Below are 22,477 nucleotides of genomic sequence, written 5' to 3'. Positions count from 1 at the left end.
CTCTGTCAAGTCTGTTCGCAATGTTGACCTATCTCCAGGAGATCGAGCATGGGGTTGGATGGAATCAGGTCAGTGGTTACCTACTACTACCCAACCGCTTAGGCCCAGAAGGGGCATGATGCTGAAACAAAACGTAGCGCTAGAACCTAGCGCCGATCAACTCCAGTTTCTGCTGCATTCCCGCTGTGACACGGCGCTTTTACTGCTGGAATAGCACCAGTAGCGCGATATCTCCCTCTACCAGGCCAGTAATCTGGGGCACCCAGGTGCAGAAAACGCCTGAAGAGGTAAAAAAAGCCTTGACCACTGACGGCGAAACATTCCGTTTTATCCTCCACCAAACAAGAGGAAACATTTCAATAATCATTGATGGCGAAAAGAATATCATGCAAAAACCATTGTCATACCGGAGAATTTTCCCTTCGCATATTCACTTCATTGGCTTCGACTTTAGGATCTTCCTCGGAACATGGCGAGGTTCCGGAATCCTCGTGGGCCGATCACTAGATTTTCCTGGGGGCGCAGATCATGGAACAGCTGGGCACGGCTTGGCCTTCTTGGCCGCTTGGCGGGGGTTGATCCAAGCATCGCTACCTGTCGATCCGTTCATGCGATGCCGGTTGCTCTCGGACTCGGAACCGTGCTTGCTCTCTTCTCGTCGACCCCAAGGCGCTTTGTGCGTGTATCGAGAAGTGCGCCATCTCAGTGCGCGGCCGCAGTAACGGCTCTGATTGTGGGGCTCGCCGTCCGGGCAGCACATCGTCCGGCACAAAAAGAAGCATCATTGACAGCATTGGCGATTCTTGGAAGTCTTGGAATCTTTTGGTGATGCAGCACCGGGCGTATTCAAGCAGCTGGTCATGAGACATCAGCCTCCTAGTTTTCTTCTGAGGGATCGGAAGTTCGCAATCAAAGTACTAGAAAGCATCAGAACCGCTCGTCCAGCAGCGTCACGACCAGATCCAAAGCCAAGACCCAGCACTTCAATCACGGTCCCATGCACTGCATTTCCGCATAACCCGATGTTGGGTTCTAATCGCAATGTTCTTTGTTTCTCATTTTTTTATTATTTCCATTTACTTCCTTTCTAATTAGTCACGCAACCTTTCAAGTCGTCAGCCAGGCAATTGTTGACACAAAGTTGTTTCTATTGTCCGCCCAGCTCGCAATATCACGTCCATCGACGGTCACCATGGACGCCGACCCGATGGTGTTCAAGTTGTACACTGAAACGGAGCTGTCTTCAATGCTCGCGATCCGAGTCTGGCACTTGTCGGTTACACCTTGTTGCGCGCAAGACACATTGTAGTTGTTGAAGAAAGAATACAGCCTGTCGTCAAGTTAGCGAGCCCCGACGGCAAGCAACCAGAATCCAAAGCACTTACCCTGCGCCGTAAACAAAAACATCACTACTATCGACAATGCGGAGCCCCCAGCCGTCCTGGCCTTTGGCAATGACTGGGTCATTCAGTGACTTGACAACCGGGAACGGAATTGTTGCGTCCGGGTTTGGTTGATAGTAGGCTGTTTCTGTTTGGATTTGCCCCATAACCACGTTCTGCGTCTTGACAAGCTGGTATTCATAAAGGACATGATGCTCAACACCCGTTCCAATGAGCCAAACATTGCCCACCTCGCTTTCAACGAGCAGACCTCGTCCAGCGTAAATAGTGATCTGAGTCAACTCAGGGTCTTCAACATCGTGGTCGGCAACCCAGAACCAACAGTTCTCCATGTATACGCCATTGGCCTTCTGGGTCACATGGACGCTTTGAAATGCCGCAATACACTGCTCATTGAGCTTGTTTGCAGTCAAAACCGTGTTTGGCGTCTTGGGGCAATCCGCCACTTGAAGCTTGGAGCCTGCAAACCCACCAATGCGCGTGTGGACATCCCACATGCCAGATGGTGCTCCCCTAGAGGCAACATTCCATTGTATCAACACCGCCCCAGCTTGCGCACCCTGGGTGCTCACAATTGTGTCAGTCCACTCGACCTTGCCAACTTGGCCTGGATTACCGACTTGGACAACGGGTTGGGGATTGTTGATGTCTGCGAAATATTTGCCACTCGACAAGATGACGGGGTAGGATTCTCCGGTAATCTTCGATCCGACTGGCACGAATATAGTCCCAGTGACTTTGTAGTACCCAGCATCAAAGAAGACGACTTTTTGGGCGGCAGCTGCAGCCAATAGAGCGGCGTTGATGGCTTTTGTGTCGTCAGTCTTGCCGTCACCAACAGCTCCAGCGCCACGGATGCTGACAATCTGTGCGGCTGGATAGTCTTCATATTGAGGCTTGGAGCGGATATAATATCTTCCCCTTTGGTTCAAGGTCCGTGGTCTATCATTAGCAGGTATACTCTGCTGGAAATTGCTCGGCCCCTTGGATGCTGTGTATGCATGGCCCTGTCCCCAGGCGGTGATAGTTGTCGGGCGTGTTGAACCTGCAAGGATGGTCTCATTGTGGGAACCTTGGACAGCCACTTCGACATTCTGGATATTCACGTTCTCAAGGATAAGACTGCCACCTGATGGAGGTGTTGAGCCCCGCGTACGAGCAGTCCAAACGCCGACAGGTGTGTTGTTTATCTCGCTGTCATACAAAACGACAGCGCCGACATCTTGGGACCCGTCAGACTTGAGGTCAGTCAAGTTCAATCCAATCTGACAATCATTGATGACGATGCCGGAGTAAGTCCAACCCCAGTCCCAGATTTGTCTGATGGCAGTGACGGAGTTGTAAAACGTCAAATTCCGCATGGTGTATTGCTGATTGCCGACATTGATTCCGTACAGACCTCCGTGGAATACCAGGTCGGTAGCAAACCCACCGGAGCCTTCTTCGATGAACACGCCTGCGTGTTGTGTACCTGTGGCAGCCGACATTTGGAAGACAATATTTTGAAGGGATGTCGCCTGCGACACCGCCCAATGGACTCCGGAAACCGCTTTCGAAGCGGGAATATCGGTCATGTCGACAACAAAGTTACGAATCTGACGCCAGAAGACATTGGTTGAGCCCCAGCCCAGGCCATTGGCGCCGTATTTATTTCCGTCAAAGATCCAAGCTCCAGAGAAGCGCGGGCTAGCTTTGATGATGGGCAGGCAATTTGGATTGCCGACAATCTGCGTGTAGTAATAGCCGACAATGGCATCCGAAACAAGGTATGTGCCTGGCGGGAAATAGACCAGGGCCGGTGTTGTCGTCGACGAGGCGCACTTGCCTGGTGCGCATCTGTTACCGTCGCTGATCGCCAAATTGATGGCTATTGTGTCATCTGTAACACCATCTCCCTTGGCCCCGTAGTCTTTCACGTTGCGGAAGACCCTATAGTTGGTGGCATTGGAATTGAATGGGGCAACACCCTGGTGCCGGACATCTTCCAACCAGTAAGAACATTTCGAATTTGAATGTGGTGACAAAGCGCCAGTGTCACTCGGTTGAGATGGAAGAAAAGAAGTAGAAGAAGAAGAAGAACAACTGGTTGTTGGAACTGCTGCTGCTGGCGCAGTGGCCAATGCCAATGATATCGTTACGGTATATGTTTCCTGAGGATAATCTCGTTCTGGATGCTGATGTACATGATGATGTTGATGCACAGCGATGGCTGTTGCAAGGCACGAACTGAAAATGAGCGACTGGAAATGCATGGTTGGAAAAGAGTTTGGTAAGCAATGGGTTCCCCCCTCAAGAATGATAGAAGCAAAACAGGAGACAGGTCTATGGCAACAACAGCACCCAAAGGGTGTTGGGGGCGCGACATCATTTTATCGGTATACTGGGCTTGCTAATCTATGACGGGATAGACAAACCGAAACCCAATGTCTTGGTTGACCATGTCATGCCGATTCCTTCTATATCATGGGGGAAAAAGCCGCATCGAAAGCTCAAAATCATATTCAAAAGATCAGCACTTCCAATCTAGGGAGTACGGTACTTCGTGGGATGTTGTAAGGTTGGAATGCAGCCGTAAAGGGAGATTAGGTGGCGCTTCGCAGAAGAGCAATCGTTCAGGGGATGGCGCAGATCGGGGCATGATAAGCTTGCATTCCCCTGCAGGAACAGAGTTAAAGCCTGCGACTGCAAACTTTCTTTATAATTCGCTGCTTCACACCAACACTGTTTCTGCACCTAGGCGCAAAATACATTGCTGCCATGGCTGATATCATCTATCGCTTGGCAAACGAACACATGCACTTCTTTGGCCTTGGTGCTTGACCACTTTGGGGGCTCCTCAAGTCGTGGCCATGACTCGATTTCCGTAACAGAGATGGACGAGTCTTATACTTTAACTTTGCCGCTGTCGAGCCAGCAGAGTTGAGATGAGACGAGGGAGCTCAATTACGGCCCAGCCCACGGCCTCTGGGACCAAAGTACGATTTCTCTCGGGGCGTTGCCCGTTCTCTCAAGTAAATGGGAATCGGATTCACAGATGACCGGTACAGCATTTCCGACATTGCACGTTGGAGCTTCGGTGCTGCTTTTCACGGCTATCGCAATCTAAATACCCCCTCATGGCAGCCCGTCGCTAGGCGCATTCGGCCACGGCGATCATTGCTTTTACTCCAACGGCGGCTGATGGTGCACTACAGACTACATTGAGTACCCAACGAATCTACGTCACTTTGCGCGCAGAATCTGCCAGTACGATCAAAATATCTCGTGAATGTGGACAAATTAGGATGCGCGGCACAACTTGCACAAAGTTTAGATTTTTCAACGTGCAATATCCCAACCCAACCTAATTACTCGCTTGTCCCAAGGTTGCGGGAGATCATAGATCGGGCCACACGTCGCGTCTAGCCGTCAATTAAATGGCCCCAAACAGGCTGTTAATCAAGACGCGTTATCAAGTCTGCTTAACGTGTTGCTTTTCGAGAACATCACGTCTCGCGTCGGACATTCGGTTCTCCGCCACCTTGACTTCAAACCAAGGAGTAAATGCAAGTGGGTGTATTCGAGGTATCATCTTTGCTATGTATACTTATAATTGGGAAGAAAAGGTAATAAGTACCGAAGGAAAACTAAGATTTGTACAAGACATCTAAATGGTCAAGGTCGTTGAGCCTCTGATATCGACGCTCGACGAGCCAACAGCGAGAGTGTACTCGCCGGTGGCAATGGCCCACTTCTGCGCGACGGTATCCCAGTAGCTGACATCACGGCGGCGGACACTGATGGTGACGTCGGCTGTCTCACCGGCGGCGATGGCAACCTTTTCAAAGCCGCGCAGGACGCGCGCGGGCTCCTCGGCCTCATCGGGGAACGTGATGTACAGCTGCGCAACCTCGGAGCCGTCGACGCCGCCCGTGTTCTCAATCGTCGTGCTCACTGTCAGCACCTCGTCGTACATGTCGCTGTAGCCACCAAGAGTCGGGGTACCCGTCGAGTAGCGCGAGTCAAGGGCGTCTTGGTCCGTCACAGACACAGTCACGTCGCCGTAGCTAAATGTTGTGTAGCTCAGACCGTGGCCGAAGGGGTAGCGCACCAGATCGTCGTTGGACTGGAACCAGCGGTAGTCGATAAAGACCCCCTCGTCAAAGTCGCACTCGGTCTCCATGCACGTCGGTGTCGGGTAGTCCTCGGCCTGCTTGGCAATGGTGTGGGTAAGTTTGCCGCTGGGGTTCACGTCGCCGTGCAACACGTCCGAGATGGCCTGTCCACTGTTCTGGCCCAAGAGACCCGAGTACAGGATGGCCGAGACGTTGGGGTGGGTGGCCCAGGCATCGAGCACCCGGGGTCCGGCAAAGTTGCCCACCACGACCGTGTTGTTGCAGTTGTCTGCAATCGTGCTCACCATGAGGTCCTGCTCCGCGTTGGCCAGTTCCGTGCGATCCGCACCCTCTCCCGAAGCCGAGTTGATAAAGACGATACAGACTTCCGAGTTGGCAGAGTAGGCAACAAACGAGGGGGTCGAGCCAGTGCCTCCGAAACCGAAACCACCGCCTCCGCCTCCAGGGAAACCGCCGCCGCCGCCGCCGCCGCCACCGCCACCTCCTGGGAAAGATCCATTACCGTATGGGTTGGTACCGTTGCCGGGGAAGTCACCACCACCGCCACCGCCACCGGGGAAGCCGCCTCCATCACCACCGCCGCCTGGGAAAGAGCCATTGCCGCCGCCGCCGCCGCCGCCTCCGGGGAAGCCTGAAAGCATAGGAGTCAGTACAGATCCTTGTCAACTGTCAGATATACAACATTGCTGACTTACCAGAGAACTCGGGGGCAGTGTAGGTGTTGTTCAAGATCCACCAGAGCATGGAGCCCTCTTGAGAGGCACGCACGTTGAGGACCTCGAAAGGCGTCAAGAGGTAGGGGAAAGATGCTTGTCCAGAACCGCCACCAGTTGCGAGATGACCAGCGTAGGTGTCAGCGGGTGTACCGGCAACCGAGAACTGCTGGTTGGGGCCAGCCATGCAGGGACCAGCGTCTGTTAACAAATGGCAGTTAGCATCCAATTCCTAGTTGACAATAAGCACCAGGCTATGGGAACTTACGGGAACCGTAGAGGGAGATGGTTCGCGGCTTGTTTAGGGGTAGACCACGACCATTCTCATTGTCATTCTTGAGGAGAATGATGGCCTCGTTGGCAACCTGGCGAATAATGTCAGAGTGGTTGCCACGCACGTCGCGCATCTCGGTCGCCGATGGCTGCTTGGGCTGGCTGCCGGCATCGAGACCGGCGTAGTAGTAACCAATGACGTTGCGGATAGCCATGTCATCGAGACGGCCCTGCGATAGCTCGCCGCTCTCGATACCGTCGAGAATGGTGGTCTGGCTCCAGTACTGGCTGGATCCCAAATCGAGACCAGAGTTGGCAGAGCCGTACGATGTCGACTGGGACCCAACATCGGGCAGCACCAGACCGGGGAAGCCAGCGTCCGTCTTGAGGTAGCCGTTCAAAATGTCAGAGTTCTCGCAGGCAAGGGTGCCGTTGACCCTGTTCATGCCGCACATGACGGCCATCAGACCCGCCTTGACGGCATCGGCAAAGGGCCAAAGGTAGACCTCTTGGATGGTCTTGTCGTCTGCGTTGGAGGAGTAGCCACCTCCCATTCTGTTGGTCTCCTGCTCGTTGAGCAGGTAGTGACGTCCAACGGGGATAACACCAGCAGAGCTCATTCCCTCGACTCCCTTGCCGAAGAGAATACCGGTCAAGTAGGGGTCAGGCGAGAAACCCTCATTGGCACGTCCACCGTAAGGGTCACGGCCGAGGGGACTAGCGACAAAGGCCTGGATCAGGTTGTAACCCATGTCGTAGAACTCCTCACCAGTGGCCTTGAACTGCTGCTGGAACAAGTCGCGGTTCCATGTCATGGTCGCAGCGTTGGGCATGGGGAAGCCGGACACAAAGAGAGCCATGTTGATACCAGGAACTCCATCCTTGCTGGCGAGAGGGGTCCACGAGACGTTGCCAGTGAAGCTCGAGCCGACAATGATCTTGGCCTTTTCCTCGTTGGTAAGGCTGTCGACGAAAGCCTTTGCCTTTTCAAAGGCATCGCTCGCGGGTCCGAGATCAACTGAATGCAAAGGTCAGTTACACGCCTAGTTGTATGTGTTTGGAAGTTTTGGATGTACTCACTGTAGCCATCGGCCAATAAAGGAGGGGTGACCGAAGCTGAGGACGATGAGTTTTGTGCAAGACTTACGGACAGGCCCGAAAGGGCTGCGACCGCAGATAGACCTCGTCCTACCCTCATGATGATGAGCCGTGAGATTGAAGATGGTTCAAACGGTTGACACTTCTTTCAATTCCGAGATGCTTCGCCGCGGCTGAGGCTGCCACTCATATACTGCTTTGCTCGGATTTCCCGCCATCGCTCTCCGACGCCAGGGGTCTCGGCCGTATGTTTTCTCACGTCGTACCGATATTGAATCGGTTCCGCGATTAAGGGACCAAACGTGCCATTGCATGGCCACCGATGAGGCGAAAAAGCAAAAAGAATTCAACCAATTTGACTAAGATTGGTCAAAGACACATTCCTCTCTTGTACTGGTGTTCCGGTATCTATATTATGGCAACTAACATGTGACGGCCAATGAGATGGGACCAGGGATCCAGGGTTTGGCCCCATGCATGTGGGTTTAAAACCTTTTGGTATTTCCCCTTCTGGCCTCTCGGCTCTGCCAAGTCCAAAAATAGTCTACAACTACCGAGTTGTTAGTCTACCGGCATCACTATATGGAATTGTGTACAAAAATGATTATTTTGAAAGAAAGTCTAGTCTTTAGCTTAAAACATGCTGCTTGCAAGTGGCTTGGCCCACGGCAGTTGAACATTTTAGCCCTCCGCTATTGGCTGTCACCGGCAGTCCCATGCAGGGGAGGAAAAAAGACGAAACATGCACTTTGCCTGTCGACATCCGTAGATCTTGTTCGGGCCCCTTTGGTGCCCCACGTCGGGTTCCTGGCCAACTTCCCGATTCGGTCACCCTCGCGATACGCGAGCACCCGCGACGGCCTGATAAAGGCAATCATATAAGGAAACCGCACAACCAAACATGGGACCTGTGGTGACGCGGCTCACCAAACTAGAACACTCCAGTGGTAACCTGGGACACGCGTCCCCTCTAGGATTATGAAGATGCCTTTTTTTATATGGTCATGTTCGGCTGGGCGCCGCCGGCCCAAGCCCACCTGTCAGGAAGATCATATACGTTATAGTCCCGACTGCTAGCCTTGCCGGCTTGGCATCAGGAACAGTCATCCAACATGGGCTAATTGACAAAGCAAAATCGAGTAGCGGCAGCTTGCCCTCCCCCCTTGTTCGCCACCATATGTATCTCTTGCACCATACTGATAGAGTTACAATCAGCTCGTTCATTGTTGCAATGCTCCATATGTCTTGTAGTCCATCAAGGTCCAGATGCCCAAAGAGCACGCGTCAAGCGCCAGAATCACTGACCGCTAAATTTCATTCTGGTGATCAGTACTCAATCCTCGTGACTTTCAAAAACATCATTTCTCGATTCGAGGCAGGTCGAGACGAGCACGTAAGCTGCTCTGGTGAATGGCACCGTTGCATGAGGCAAAAGCGACTCGCCCCACGGTTGCACTCAATAGTATCATTATTAATATCGTCGGTTGATCGGAACGGATGAGATTTGTCGAGTGCAGAAATACTACATTTGTAGTAGCCACTAGAAGGAGATACCATAAACCATCACGTGCTTCAAGTGGACTCTAGCACAATGTTCATGGTGCAAATTATGGGGTTGCCTATCAAGCCACTGTAACTCCACACGTAGAAGTAATCAACATGCAAATCAGTATTCAGTAAACGTCTCCCAGCAGATTCACACGTGTTCACTGTAACCAAATAATAGAAAAACTGAAGATAAGATTAAAATTTGCAGTCAAAATCATCGCCGTGCATAGAATCTGGTAAAAGACTAAAGGATATCTGAGAGTAACAAAGCCAAGAAAATAAGATGCTGACTTGTTTCAAATGCTCAGTATTTAGTAAGCGACCTGTGAGCTCAAGCCATCCAGCTCACGGTCCCAGTTGCGGTGGTTAGAGATCTGGTACCAAAACTTTTCAAGGAACTGTGTACCCTCCTTGGCAATCTGTACGGTTTCGGTGAAATGCTCCGGTGTCACATTGGCAATGGTGACAACACCATATGACTCAACAACCTGGTGGTCCTCTGAGACGGAAACGTTGGGTAGTCCAAAAGCAATCTTGAAGAGCTCTACAGCTTCACCACTGCCGGCAACAGCCTTCAGGTGACCAAAAGCCTCACGAAGCCAGTGCAGACTGCGACCATTGGTAGACAATGCCTTGATAGAGTCGGCACCACCAGGGACAAAGACAGCATCGAACATGGTTGATCGCATACCCTCAAAGTGGTGGTCGGCCTTGATACCGCTGCCAGGCTTCTTGTCGGAACCCGCGGGGAAGATTTCTGCGCGTCGGGGTCCAATGATGAATGGTAGCGCACTTGATGCTGTCAAGGCAGCCTTGACTCCGTTCAGCGCGATTGAGTCATAACCATCAGCAACAAGGATGGCAACTCTTCGGCTAGCAATGGTTGGGACCTTTGCCGGGAACTCGGTTTGCGAGATCCTGGGCGCCTTGTTGCCATGGTTTGGTCTCGATGCTTTCTCAGGCACTGGTCCGCCAACCATTGTCGCCACCTCCTGGGCAAGGTCGAGATCAATGTCAGCCAAACGCATAGACATGCGCTCATATACAATGGGATCGTCGCAATGATCAAGTTCGAAACCAAAAGCGCTAGTGAGATGAGCCCTCTCGGGTGGCGACAGACTGTTGAGGAACAGTTGTGCCTGATTGAAGTGCTCTCTGAACTTCTTGCCCTGGGTCCTCTGCTTGATGCCCGAGACCTTCTGTGGATACTCGGGGTAGGCGCCCTCTTGAGGCTTGGCAGGAGGATTCACCTCGAAGCGGTTCGGCCAGTAGTTGACAGTTCCCTTGCTGATGCGGTGTCTGCTCTGTCCATCGCGGTTGAAGTTCATGTACGGGCAGACTGGCCGGTTGATGGGCAACTCTTGCCAGTTGATGCCAAGACGAGAGATTTGCGTATCAAAATAGCTGAAGCTGCGGCCTTGGAGCAGAGGATCATCAGAGTGACCAATGCCAGGAACCATGTGTGCTGTACAGAAAGCAACTTGTTCCGTTTGTGGGAAGTACTCGTCGACATTTCTGTTGAGCTCGAGTTCTCCAATGTTGCGGACGGGAATCAGATCCTCGGGCCAGACTTTGGTAGCGTCAAGAATGTCAAAGTCGAAGTCGTGCTCCTTGGACTCGGGAATGACCTGAATACCAAAATCCCACTTTGGAAACGCACCATTGTCAATGGCTTCGGCCAGATCCTTGCGGTGGAAATCGGGATCTTGTCCGGCGAGCTTCAGGGCCTCATCCCAGACAAAGGAGTGAACACCAAGGTGTGGCGTGAAATGAAATTTGCAAAAGTGGCGTTCGCCGTTCTTGTTGACGAGAGTAAAGGTGTTAACGCCGAACCCTTGCATCATGCGGTACGATCGAGGGATGGCACGATCAGACATGGCCCACATGTACATGTGAGTAGACTGTAGCATCGTTAGCTGTGCTCTAGCAGAGTTTATGGCGAATAAAACTGACCTCGGTGTGAAGGTTGACAAAGTCCCAAAAGTTGTTGTGTGCCGACTGTCCCTGGGGCACCTCGTTGTGTGGCTCTGGCTTTACGGCGTGGACAAAGTCAGGAAATTTGATGGCATCTTGGATGAAGAAGACCTATACCTTGTCAGCATGCAGCTTTGATGAGTTTTGTATCTTTACTCAGGACATACCGGGATGTTATTGCCAACAATGTCCCAATTTCCCTCTTGGGTGTAAAACTTGACAGCGAATCCACGAACATCGCGGACCGTGTCGGCGCTTCCTCGGCTGCCCTGCACAGTCGAGAAGCGAATAAAGACTGGAGTCTCTCGGGACGTATCATTGAGGACCGGTGCAAGCGTGACGTCTTGGGCGCTCTCTTTCAAGCGGAAAGTTCCAAATGCTCCGGCGCCTCTGGCGTGAACAACACGCTCGGGAATGCGCTCGTGGTCGAACCTGGAGATCTTCTCACGAGCAAAGTGGTCCTCAATCAGCGAAGGGCCACTGGTGTCGCCGTTGGTCGCCTTGAGCCAGTCGTCGGTATTGCCTTGCTTGACTCCGTACTCGGTGGTAATGCGCGTGTCCTGGCTCGGGGCGACAGCATCCCGCTCGATATCGGCCGTCTTGGCTCCCTTTTCGCCTGCCATGGTGTTTTGAACCTTTTCGACAGCCGCGGAGATCACATTCGATGCCATTGATCGATTTGATGACTTTGAAGTTACAAAGGTTGAAAGGCTCTGGTTACTGTTTCCACAAATCGCCTTGTTTTTATCTAAAGAGCCTCGGGAGAGATACCAAGTCAAGAGGAAGTTGCGACCAGAGTAAGACCAGCAGAGGTGAAACAGAGAGCTTTTTAAGAAGTGTCGAGCATTGAGCCGAGTATCCAATCATCTTGACGACATAACAAACAATGGACAAAGACGCGCCTTTTTTTTTTGATTCATAATTAGACTATACTCACGTACTCATGATGTCAGAACACCATCACAAGCCATGCAGCCTTCAAACCGCCCCGCAAAACATACCGCTGCAAAGCCCCGAGACCACATTTGTTTGCTCCAAGAGAGGCCAAGCTTTTCAACGGTAGAGCTTGTGTGTGGAACGGGGACGTTTTGATAGGTTTATTCGGGCGTTCAATTGAGTCGCTTCAGGGATTGTTGACCTTTGATGATGCGGACATCTGTAATCGAGATGTTGAAATGCCCTTCTTCAGATATACTGCGGGAGGTTTGCTCCGGATGGCTGCAGCTGTACCTGAGTTTCACGTCCCAACCCCTGGCAGTAGGTATAGGTAGCGGTAGCTAACCTAGACTCTAGTGCGCTGCATGGGCATAATACTCCGTACTACTTCTAGGTTGTTGCCCCCAAGACAGGCCCCAGATATGTAAAGGTCGCGACCGTCCAATTATTGTCGACATCTTTTTCATGCCCTGCATCGGATTGGTTCTAGGAGCAAATGCAGCGGGAGAAGCTTTGCAAAGGTGTGACAGTTTTAGTTCTCATGTCTCGAAAGATGTCCTGCTAGCCAATCCCCATGGTATCTGACAGGCGCCGCGCCGAGTCTGGGAATACCTAGTGCTATTTCCATCGTACACTTCACGCACAGGCACTCATTCCAGCCGTGATCTAGTGTTGAACAGAAAGTGACCTGTTCCGGGGGGGTAATTTGCAAAATAATGACGTAGGTCTTAACGTATCGGCATTTGCCTATAGGCCATTGAAAAAGTGCCCGCGGAATTCCGACATTCTCGTCGCGCTCTCGCGATTTAATTGACAAAATGTATGTTCAAACACGAAAGCTTACATTATAAATACGTTTCCAGGCAGTGGAGTTTGCACGTGTGTATCTGCTGGCAGTGGACGCGACGGCAACCAGCGTTAGCTCTATGGGCCGGCTATCCGCCACACAACGGCATTGCCACTAGCCCTACTGCATACCAGCTGCCAGGTAGAGTTTGAAGAAATCTGTGAACACGCATCACGAGCGTCCGGTATCCAAACCAATGGCAACAAGATGTCCATCTTATTATTGGTGACCAGAAATGGATTTCTCAAAGTCTCTGATACGACAGATGATCCATGTGGTATGAGAAGCCCAAGCCTAGACCCCATTCTGCCTGGATATTGCCTAAAAGAATTCTTGGCGCCTTGCGAGCGGATGCACAATACTATAATAATGCACGATAATAGCCTCACGCTCAACAACAAGCTCTAGGCCCGGTTAGCTCAATCGGTAGAGCGTGAGACTCTTAATCTCAAGGCTGCGGGTTCGACCCCCGCATTGGGCTCAATTCCCAATGCATCTCAGAACACTGAGATATCTTGGCTTTCTTTTTGCATTTTTTGTAGAATTATTCATGTTCTCCTTTATCGATGTAATTTCTGTAATCACCTTCTATGGCTCCCTTGAGTATCATCGCGTGTGGCGTATTCTTGGAATAATACAAAAATATGGATTCTAGTGATGTTAGCGTGTACCATATCGCATTATATGATTACATGTCGATAATGCCATGCTGCGTCTTTCCGTTGCTAATGACTTCTGCTCCTTGGAAACTAAGTGCTGCTATAAATCTATTCAGATGAATTACAGCATTGGCAAGTTCGGTTAGTAATGCCTAGGAGCCTCGCCTCTCCGCCACCATGCATCATGGCATTGCTGCTATGTACTCGTTTCAGATGAGACCTGCTTTTCAGGTGGGCCATCTTGTGGGTGTGTGTGTGTGCGTGTGTGTGCCCAGGGGGGGTCCGATTTCCAGGTATAAACCGCGTGTGTCGCCCTGTTATCCCATAGTAAAACACTTGAAAACATAAAGACTATTTCAATTTCAAAGTCAAGGCTCCGAGAACGATGAACCCTTTCGTGAGGGTTAAAATTGCAGTGAAGCAGCTCCCATTCGCCCGGCCTGCCAAGCTGCAGACCTCATGCAGATAAGCATAAAAAAGTAACCCTTTGCTGGTGGTACAACCTGCAGTGAAGGTTCGCGTGGGTGTCCAAAGCTCTAATAGGCTGAAAGGCTGAGAAGGATTCCGGGCCTGCTCCGACGGCCGCTTCGCTAACTACTGAACCCTTGGCAAACTGGTGGCGCAGCGTCCCTTTGGGCAATGCACGGAGGTCGGCACGGCACTGCTCTGCCTCGTGTAAGACAGCGACCCCTCAGCTTGGACAAATGTCACCGCATCTGTCAGCTTAGTCCCATGGAAATGCTCACAAGTCTTCATCAATTGGTGTTTTTGGCAAGTCCGCATGTAATGAAAATACCATCATCGCACTAAAATACCAAGTCCGAAATTCCTAGCCATGTGTTTCCCGTGGCATCGTAAGGTTTGTACTACCCAGCCCCATGTTAGGCCGCAGCGGCGATCTTGCTGACTGGTACTGACCCGGTATTGCCCTCAGAAAAAAACGCAACAGAAAAAACCGCAACAGCGTTATACACTACCACCTCCTCCGCCAGGCATGGCCAGAGGTCCCACCGGATTGTATGTCAAACCACCGAATGGCAATGTGCAGGCATGGAACAAGGCGCGGCGCCAGAGGAACGGAGCTCGTTTTGGTCTCTTTGCATTTGGGTCGGGCGAAATGAACCAGACCAAATGATGGTATGGCCAAGGCGTGTATATACTTTCAAATAACCATTCATGTCGACATTTCATATCCATGGTTTCAATCCCCCATCTCGCATGGATCTGGAATCAATATTTGTTCACCATTCTGTCCCAATTGGACAAGGCAGCAAGCAAGAGCACGAGACAAGCCCTTCCAAGCGATCTGAGAGAAGAATGTCCTTTCCACATCCTTGAGGAATCGTACGCCGTGGTCAGACTGGTTCAAAATGCCAACACCTGTCAAATGAATGTCGCTGTTGTCACCGTGCTCTACCCACTCCTTGATCTTGGACTTATCATGCAATTGGTCGAGCCGGATTATCGGCCGTTTCTTTCTCGGCTGTGAGATACCATCAGATTGACAAACTGGTGCCGGACGCAATTGGTCATATGACCAGATATAGCATGTCGCAACGCAAAGGCTCAGCATGTCATAGCAGGCAAAGCGGTGCGTCTTTCGCGTAGTCCTAAAGATGCACGTGGCATGCCACATGACCTTCCGCGCCGTATCCCTCTTACGTTGAAAGAAATTCCTCAAGCTCGTCCTCGATGCCGCCATTTGGTCCGTGTTGGTCTCCCAGCCTGTAGCGGAGTACAGTATTTTGAGGGGGACATGTCTTAATATTGCAAGTACGTGAATGAGAGTTTCCGCACCCTCGCCATTGCTAACAACGGCAGCTTCAAAGGTTTCATACTCTAATGACTCAAACAGTGAACTCAATAGCGGGCTCTCAACGTGAGAAGGGTCTGGCAGCCCTCGATAGTCCCGAGTAGATGAACCTCGAGAATCGCGTTCTGAAGGAGGATTGAGGTATGAGCTGAATGATGACTGCAAAAATCGTGAAGACTGCAGCTGATGCTGTAGTGTTTTTTCGTCGACATATGATCCCAACAAAGTCACTTTCAGACGAAAGATATCGGGCCCTCGTAAGGATTCAAGCCACTCGGACTTGGACTTTGGCTGGCTTTGCCTATAGGTTACAGCTATATTCAAGTCAGCGACACGAATCTATCAGAAGCCCTTTCCTAGATATTTACGCGATAGAGTCCCGATTATAGCTTTCCAGGCGGGCGCGTCTCTACACTGCCATAGGCGAGTGGGGCATGGTAGCCTTTGCAGTAAATCCGATGGAGCCAGGATAGTTGGAAATTCCATAAAGACAAATCCCAAGCATTCCAGCACTAGAATATGAGCCAATATGAGCCAAGTCCTGCTTCACTAGAAGGAAATCCAGCATACCGTAAACACAAGATAACAGGCGGACTTCTTCCTCGATTGAAAGCCATGACAGCCATTCATCGTGCGTGGTTCGTTCCTCGAGTTCAGAGGCCACCTGGGCATCTCTGTTCCGACGCAGCTTTCGGCATATCGTTATAAGAATATTCTTTCGGTATTGTAGTATTGTCTTGTCTTTCCTGGATCCAGAGAACATCAAGAAGACATCATACAGAAACACGCTTTGAGCAATAGATATGTTCATCTCTTTGATGTCCTCAAGGTCCTGAACAATCTCATTAATGACAAAATTCGAGGCCACAATGCCACCAATAGGATCATACACTTAGCTGCATCGACCTCTTGAGTAGGTCACAGAGAGATGCGCGATATTCATGTGCATTCTCGATATCAGAGTATTGGCTGCCGATTGTCGCCGTTGCTAACAGAAGAGTCCAGTGCAGTCCACTAGCCTCTAAACGATGTGGATGGAGGAGAGGGAACTGAGCGTCAAAGTACTCAAAATAGAGATCAACAAAGGTACACAGGATGCGAGTCGAGATGAATCGTGACGGAAGTTCCTGACGCTGCGTCATGTAGAATAACCGTAGCGCCTCGATTGACGACGCCGATATCTCTGAGACATGCCCAAATACCTCAGCTTCAGCTTGTTGCAAATGTGTTGATTGGCATGAGGGAAACTCTAGGCAAGGCTCCGCCCTTGAGGTACGATGCCTTGGAAAGATTCGAGAGGATGATTCCTCCATGACAGCCTGGCTCGAATTAGCAGCCCCAGACGAGCTAGGCTCACCTAAACAGCTCACAGAAGGCAACTCCGGAGCATTTTCGACAATATCAGGCTCTATTTCGAGACAATTGAGTGGTGACAAGAATGGCTCCAGCGTTTGTAAGAACGGGAAGGTATCAGTCCTATTGTTCCATATACCACCAAGACTGCCCATCATTCCATTTGAATTGAAATGGAAGTTCATGTCCCATGGCGGACGGGTGGTCCAAGAGAGGTCATCATTCAAGGCAGGATAAGTATCAGTGGATACTGTGGAACCAATCTGAGCGTTTGAGAGCACTGCCGAGTCGACGTTCCAAGTGTCGACCAAGACATGCGATGTAGATTGATGTGAATGTTCAACAATCGGAGCGTTGAATGGGGGACCTTCACCCATTCGAAGACTATCATGCTCGTTTGGCCCTGGTGAACATACAATTGTGTCATGGTCCAGGGGAGTTGTTGAGTTCTCATTGCCTGTCACATTGGCCGATGGCTGATATCTGCACTGAGTGCGCTTCTGCCGGCAACGACCACATGGGGTCAAGCCATCGCAGCGTTGTTTAAGCCTAGCGCATGAGAGACAGGCCCGGGCACATCGACGCTGAGAGCCCGGTGCGTGTTGGCTTTCGTGGCGATGCAAGCTATAGTGGCGCAGAAGTGTGTCGCTGCATGACAGGGTTAGCATAGGCTTGAGACGCAGCAGCCGAAAAGGAAACTTGCCTTCGTGAAAAGGATTTGGCGCATACCTCACATTGGAACGACTTTGTGCCAATGTGCCTGAGCATATGGCGGTCCCGATGTTCTTTGCGTTGGAATGTGTCACCACAGTGCTCGCAGGTCAAGGACGACGGCCCCGCCGGCATGTTTTTTTCAGGGCTATTAAAGACCGAACGTTTTTCCAGGAACGCGTCGCAATTGCCCAGGAACAGACAAGCTGCCAACGTTTGTGTTGATAAGGTGATAAGATATTGAGAGCCTCGTGCCGTTCTAGGTTGCAGTGGCTTCCTCATTTGCATGTCCTCACCTCGGCGGCGGCGTATAGAACTTGAAGTGCCATTACCTGCTCCTAAGTTCAATGTTCAAGTGAAGGGTGGGGCATTGTCGAAGGTCACCAAGAAGTACATAGACTGTCGCCGTACGTCATGGAACTGGTGCAAGGAAAACAAGAAAGTCCTTGAAGCCGCTTAGTCAGTCAAGCACCACGGTATGGAAAGCAACAAAGCATACAAAGTGGCACAGGAGTCGGTATGGTGCATTGATGCCAATGGAGACAAAGTTTGCGGATCATTTAGCATGGGAACACAACGCTGTCTGGGCACGTGTTGCGTCCGTCCCAGGGCCTTCTACCGCTCCCCACCCCCGCCGGGATCTGCCCTGCCAGTCTCCAGCACCTCAATAGCGCAGCAGTTAGTGACCGACCCCGTCGGCTTGGGTCCATTAGGGGCTCACCTTGATTGCTGCAATTGGCTTCAGATGATGGAATTCGGCAACGGCAGTTTCTCTAGCCATGATCCGCGATGGATTTGTAGGTTTCACTAGATACTTGGCACTTCTATGGGCAACGCCTCGAAAAAGATTGATTTATGTCACCATGTCCGCTGCCAGATCTGCAGCAGTTGACTCCGTCCTCGAGTCTCCATGCAGAGATTTGTTCACAGACTGAAGTCCAGGCGGGATTGACTTAAATGTTCATAAATATGAGCGAATCAACACTTGAGTGGTTTGGTGCGTTATATTCTTTCCAAGCTTGGACTTCTATGTGTCAATACTGACATACCAAAGGGGCCACAACGTTTCGGCTACGGACCAGGGGAGTCACCATCTTCCTAGACACATGGCTCGACAGACCATCGGTTCTGCCAAAATATCTTGCCGTTGACGATGTGACAGAGGCCGACTATATCTTTATATCACACGCGCACTTTGACCAGTACGTTTTTTAATAAGTTGACACTGGAAAAGAAGACATCATTGACTGTATGCTCACTTGCAATAGTTTACCTGGAGCCGATCGAATCGCCATCAAAACCGGTGCAATCGTCGTGGCCAATTGTGAAGCCATCAACTGCTTGAGGTTGGCAGGAGTGCCAGAAGAGCAACTAATTCCAGTCCAAGGCGGCGAGCGCATTCCCCTGTTTACGAAGGATGTTCGAGAAAAGGCCAGACACGACTCTACTTTGAGACTACCTGGTCCTCCTGGTGCGCCAATTCATCCAGTCCATACTCTGGCTGCTTTTTCTGTGCACGTTTGGCCATCTCTGCACTGCTTAATGCCAGACGGGCATCCCATTGTGATGGACACAAAGACTGTCTACATGGGCGCGGCTACCCCTTACTCGTGTACGCTGGATATCACAATGGGCATGCAGCATGGCCTTCTGAAGCTGGGCGAGCTTGTACCGCCAGAGAAACTTGATGAAGGGCAACTGTCATTTATTGACTATGTCAACGATCGAAAACGAAATGTGTTTTCCCATTGCGATGGAGGGCAGCTAATGTACAATTTCATCATTGACCACAAGGCGCTACTTTGGAGCTCACATCTCGGCGGCTATGAGAGTGTTCTCAAGAGTATGCATCCGAAACCTGATATAGCAATTTTGGGTATCGCTGGGCGTGCCAACCTGGATGGCAGGCCCTTTGATGGATGCGCTGCGGATTTTGCCGTGAAACAGATCAAATGGCTTGACAGCCCTTCTCAAATCATTTGGTGTTTGCATGATGAAAGGTATTGTTGAATCTTCGATCAAAACATGTCGAATATAAATCTGATCTTCCCTAGCTGCATCCCGCCATACAGAATTGATACCACTGCTGCAACATTGGCTGTCGAGACAGAAACACAGTCGAAAGTCCTAGATCTGAGGCATGGGGATAGTGTTTGCCTAGACCTCTAGGGCCCTAGGAATTTCGCACACAATATTCATTTGGGTAAACCGCTTAAGAGGACGGAGATTTAGATTATGCTGATGCGGTAAAACAAATGGTCATGAGAACTTGTCCAATGAAAGGCTTGTTGGATTACATCAAGAGTGTAAACTGTTATCCACTAGTATGCACATGGTACAACTATTCTTGTTGAATAAAGTAAAAACCTCATTTTAGACATGTGGCCAGGCAGGAACATTACTGCTCGTCTCGTCTCAATGATAGACCTCCTTCTAATGCTGGCCAATCTCGAATTTGTATCATTACTTCTTGACCGACAGATCGACATTTTTCAAGAAAAACATGATCAGAAGCATCGGTGCAAGGGCAGCGGTGGCTGCAATTGCCAAGCGCTGTTGTGTTTCTCTGTATGCTTGATCGATTGCAGCACGAATAATGGTCCCTTGGGCATACTTTTTGGCCACCGTGATTGATTTGTATATGGCTTGAGCTTGGGGTTTCGCCTCCTCGGGGAGATATTCCGTCAGTTTTGCAGGAAGCAAGGAGTTCCAGATTGCACCGCTCACGCTGTCTACGGTTAGTATTTGCAAGCTTTTCAGTCCATGCACGGATATGAACGAACCTGGTTCCAATCGCAGCTCCAAAATTCATGGCAGCAAAATAGACACCTGTGACGACGGCAACGTCTTCGCGAGGGACCAGCGACTGTATGGAGACTTGGGCTGCCGTCTGGTAGAACCCGCGTCCCAGACCGACGAGTGTCTTGGCAGTAATAAAGCAGATTTCACTGGCCGCGTGGGTTCCATGCATGTTTGTAAAGTAGATCTGAAGGCCCTGGCCAAGAACGCACAGGGGCACGCCAATGAAGACGAAGATCTGAGAGCGCTTTGAGTACTTCATAGCGAGGCCTACTAGTACAGAGGAAATCTGGAATGTGACACGAAGGGCGTTACTAGTACGATACAGTCAGCATTACTTGAACATCTGATGTAATGAGGAACAATGAGAAAATGAAAGACCCTGGGACCTACTCAATACGCGAGGCATGGCCTGCAGAGTAGCCTCCGGCAACTTGAAGATAGCTCGGGAAGAATATGGTGAAACAAGAGTAGTGAAAGAAATCCAGGATGGATAGTAGACACGCCGCCACGACTGTCCGCTCACGGATCATGCGAAACGGAACGAACGGCTTGGCAGCAAACTTGACGTCCCATACAAAAAATGCAATCGTGATGGCGATTCCCACCACTAGCATGGCAATGAATGATCCCTGTTGCCATTTGTCGCTGTTCTTGGATCCTGTCAGAGTCAAGGGAATGAGAGTAAGGCCAAGCCCAACCACCAGAAGGAAAGCACCGAAAAGGTCTAGCTCGGTGACAAACAACTGGCGAAGACGGTGCGGAAGAGAGGTGTTCTCTACGTCGGCAGCGCTCCATAGGGAACTCTTCATGTATCCATTCTTCTTTGCCCGACGTTGCAGGATATACATCGTTACAACTAGGGGTACAGAACAGAAAGGGAGTATGAGTGCCCACATGCCTATTCTGCATTTTTAGTAGAGGGCACACCAGCCATATGTCCGCGGTCAATCTTACCGTATCCCCATCGCCACGTTGATTCGGCTAGGACCTGGTCCGCCACGATGGTACCCAGATACAATGTTGGTATGGCAGTGACGGACTCTGGTAATGATGACCAAAGGCCGCGGTTCAGCAGGTTGGTTGTGTCAGCAATGAATATTTGTTGCATTACTGCGTAACCAGTATCGCCAATGGCCTCGAAAATTCCCCCAGCCTGTGAAAAGCTTGTCAACATTGTCCACACCATATCTCGACTAAGTTACTTACCACATATGTACCCACGTCTTGGCACGCAGCGTACAGTACTTGACCAAGCACCATGGTTGTGATTGACAAGGCGAAACCTTCAGCTCTTCCGAATACCTGATGTTGAAAGTTGAGCGACGAGTCACATTCATTCGACCGCAATTTGACAACTCACGTTTGATAACTTTGCCATGATCGGATATGTCACTAGACCGGTAATTGTAAAGACCACATTCGCTGTCGTAAGCGCGGCATGCTTCGAAAATGAGCTTGTGGCATATGCATCGTATACTTTTGTCGAATATTTGATAAACGATAGGATAAAGGTAGCAGCGAACAGACTTGACACGATTGAATGTTAGGAATACTATCGCCGAAAGAAGAGTATGGGTGTGGCATTACCTGGTGTACGCTATGATGAGTGAGCGTCTCGACCAAGATTCTTTCAATATCTCTTCATTGTTCTTTGCGACTGGGTCAACATCTTCGGGGGAAGAGCTGACCATTGCCTCGGGTGTTTCCTTGTCAGTGGCCATGACAATAATTGGCAGATATCTTTGGCTTGGACCTTGACTCGGGAATCAGCGCAAGATGCATGATGACAAGTTATATGAATACTCGCAGGGAATTCCAGTGGCCGTCGGAGTTTTACTATACAATCGGCATCGGCATAGAAAAAAAATTGTAGTCATCAATCAAATGTCATAGTCTGTGCGAACCATCGCAGCCGATCTAATCTAATCTGATCCGCAATGCCAAGTATCGCTAACACAGACATCGTGGGGATACCTCGCTTATGCACCACGCCGATTCGCCCCTAGTAGAGTGCCCAGTCGCTAAACCAAGCGGAAAACTTCTCTGAACCATACAGTTGCGTACCCCTATGTTGCGAAGCACACGTAAATGTTGGACGTGGTCCGACTATGTGCTCAGATTTTCGCCCCGACCTCGGAAGGATCGGATTAACGGCCAAAATAATTGCTTCTCAATCGCACGACTACGGCCGCAGATTCACTTGACAACCGAGGCTAACACTTGAGGACTGGA

General features: G+C 50.6%; 6 protein-coding genes across 6 annotated transcripts; 1 reads left to right on the top strand and 5 right to left on the bottom strand.

Moving 5' to 3' along the window:
• Window positions 1–1,107: 1,107 nt before the first annotated feature.
• On the bottom strand, window positions 1,108–3,655 carry PFICI_03342 (uncharacterized protein; the record flags this gene model as incomplete). Its single annotated transcript, XM_007831923.1, has 2 exons — window positions 1,108–1,330; window positions 1,386–3,655. 2 exons carry the CDS (start codon window positions 3,653–3,655, stop codon window positions 1,108–1,110), a joined length of 2,493 nt encoding a protein of 830 aa, XP_007830114.1.
• A 1,394-nt stretch (window positions 3,656–5,049) lies between these two features.
• PFICI_03341 (uncharacterized protein) lies at window positions 5,050–7,702 on the bottom strand (the record flags this gene model as incomplete). Its single annotated transcript, XM_007831922.1, has 4 exons — window positions 5,050–6,149; window positions 6,214–6,432; window positions 6,500–7,522; window positions 7,585–7,702. The coding sequence occupies 4 exons, from the start codon at window positions 7,700–7,702 to the stop codon at window positions 5,050–5,052; spliced, it is 2,460 nt and encodes an 819-aa protein (XP_007830113.1).
• Window positions 7,703–9,461: 1,759 nt separating this feature from the next.
• On the bottom strand, window positions 9,462–11,795 carry PFICI_03340 (Catalase-1; the record flags this gene model as incomplete). The annotated part of the gene is made up of 3 exons (XM_007831921.1): window positions 9,462–11,051; window positions 11,104–11,235; window positions 11,292–11,795. The coding sequence occupies 3 exons, from the start codon at window positions 11,793–11,795 to the stop codon at window positions 9,462–9,464; spliced, it is 2,226 nt and encodes a 741-aa protein (XP_007830112.1).
• A 2,972-nt stretch (window positions 11,796–14,767) lies between these two features.
• Window positions 14,768–17,109, bottom strand: PFICI_03339 (uncharacterized protein; the record flags this gene model as incomplete). Its single annotated transcript, XM_007831920.1, has 5 exons — window positions 14,768–15,693; window positions 15,748–15,891; window positions 15,950–16,211; window positions 16,270–16,698; window positions 16,750–17,109. 5 exons carry the CDS (start codon window positions 17,107–17,109, stop codon window positions 14,768–14,770), a joined length of 2,121 nt encoding a protein of 706 aa, XP_007830111.1.
• Window positions 17,110–18,412: 1,303 nt separating this feature from the next.
• Window positions 18,413–19,612, top strand: PFICI_03338 (uncharacterized protein; the record flags this gene model as incomplete). Its single annotated transcript, XM_007831919.1, has 4 exons — window positions 18,413–18,440; window positions 18,498–18,645; window positions 18,712–19,443; window positions 19,498–19,612. The coding sequence occupies 4 exons, from the start codon at window positions 18,413–18,415 to the stop codon at window positions 19,610–19,612; spliced, it is 1,023 nt and encodes a 340-aa protein (XP_007830110.1).
• A 294-nt stretch (window positions 19,613–19,906) lies between these two features.
• Window positions 19,907–21,966, bottom strand: PFICI_03337 (Siderophore iron transporter mirA; the record flags this gene model as incomplete). The annotated part of the gene is made up of 7 exons (XM_007831918.1): window positions 19,907–20,171; window positions 20,227–20,556; window positions 20,636–21,143; window positions 21,200–21,398; window positions 21,452–21,547; window positions 21,660–21,771; window positions 21,833–21,966. The coding sequence occupies 7 exons, from the start codon at window positions 21,964–21,966 to the stop codon at window positions 19,907–19,909; spliced, it is 1,644 nt and encodes a 547-aa protein (XP_007830109.1).
• Window positions 21,967–22,477: the final 511 nt, after the last annotated feature.

Source organism: Pestalotiopsis fici (genome assembly GCF_000516985.1).
Source record: "Pestalotiopsis fici W106-1 unplaced genomic scaffold PFICI_Scf_2, whole genome shotgun sequence".
NCBI classification, from domain to species: domain Eukaryota; kingdom Fungi; phylum Ascomycota; class Sordariomycetes; order Amphisphaeriales; family Sporocadaceae; genus Pestalotiopsis; species Pestalotiopsis fici.
The sequence above is the reverse complement of the archived record's forward strand: the minus strand, read 5'-3'. Positions and strand labels throughout refer to the sequence as shown.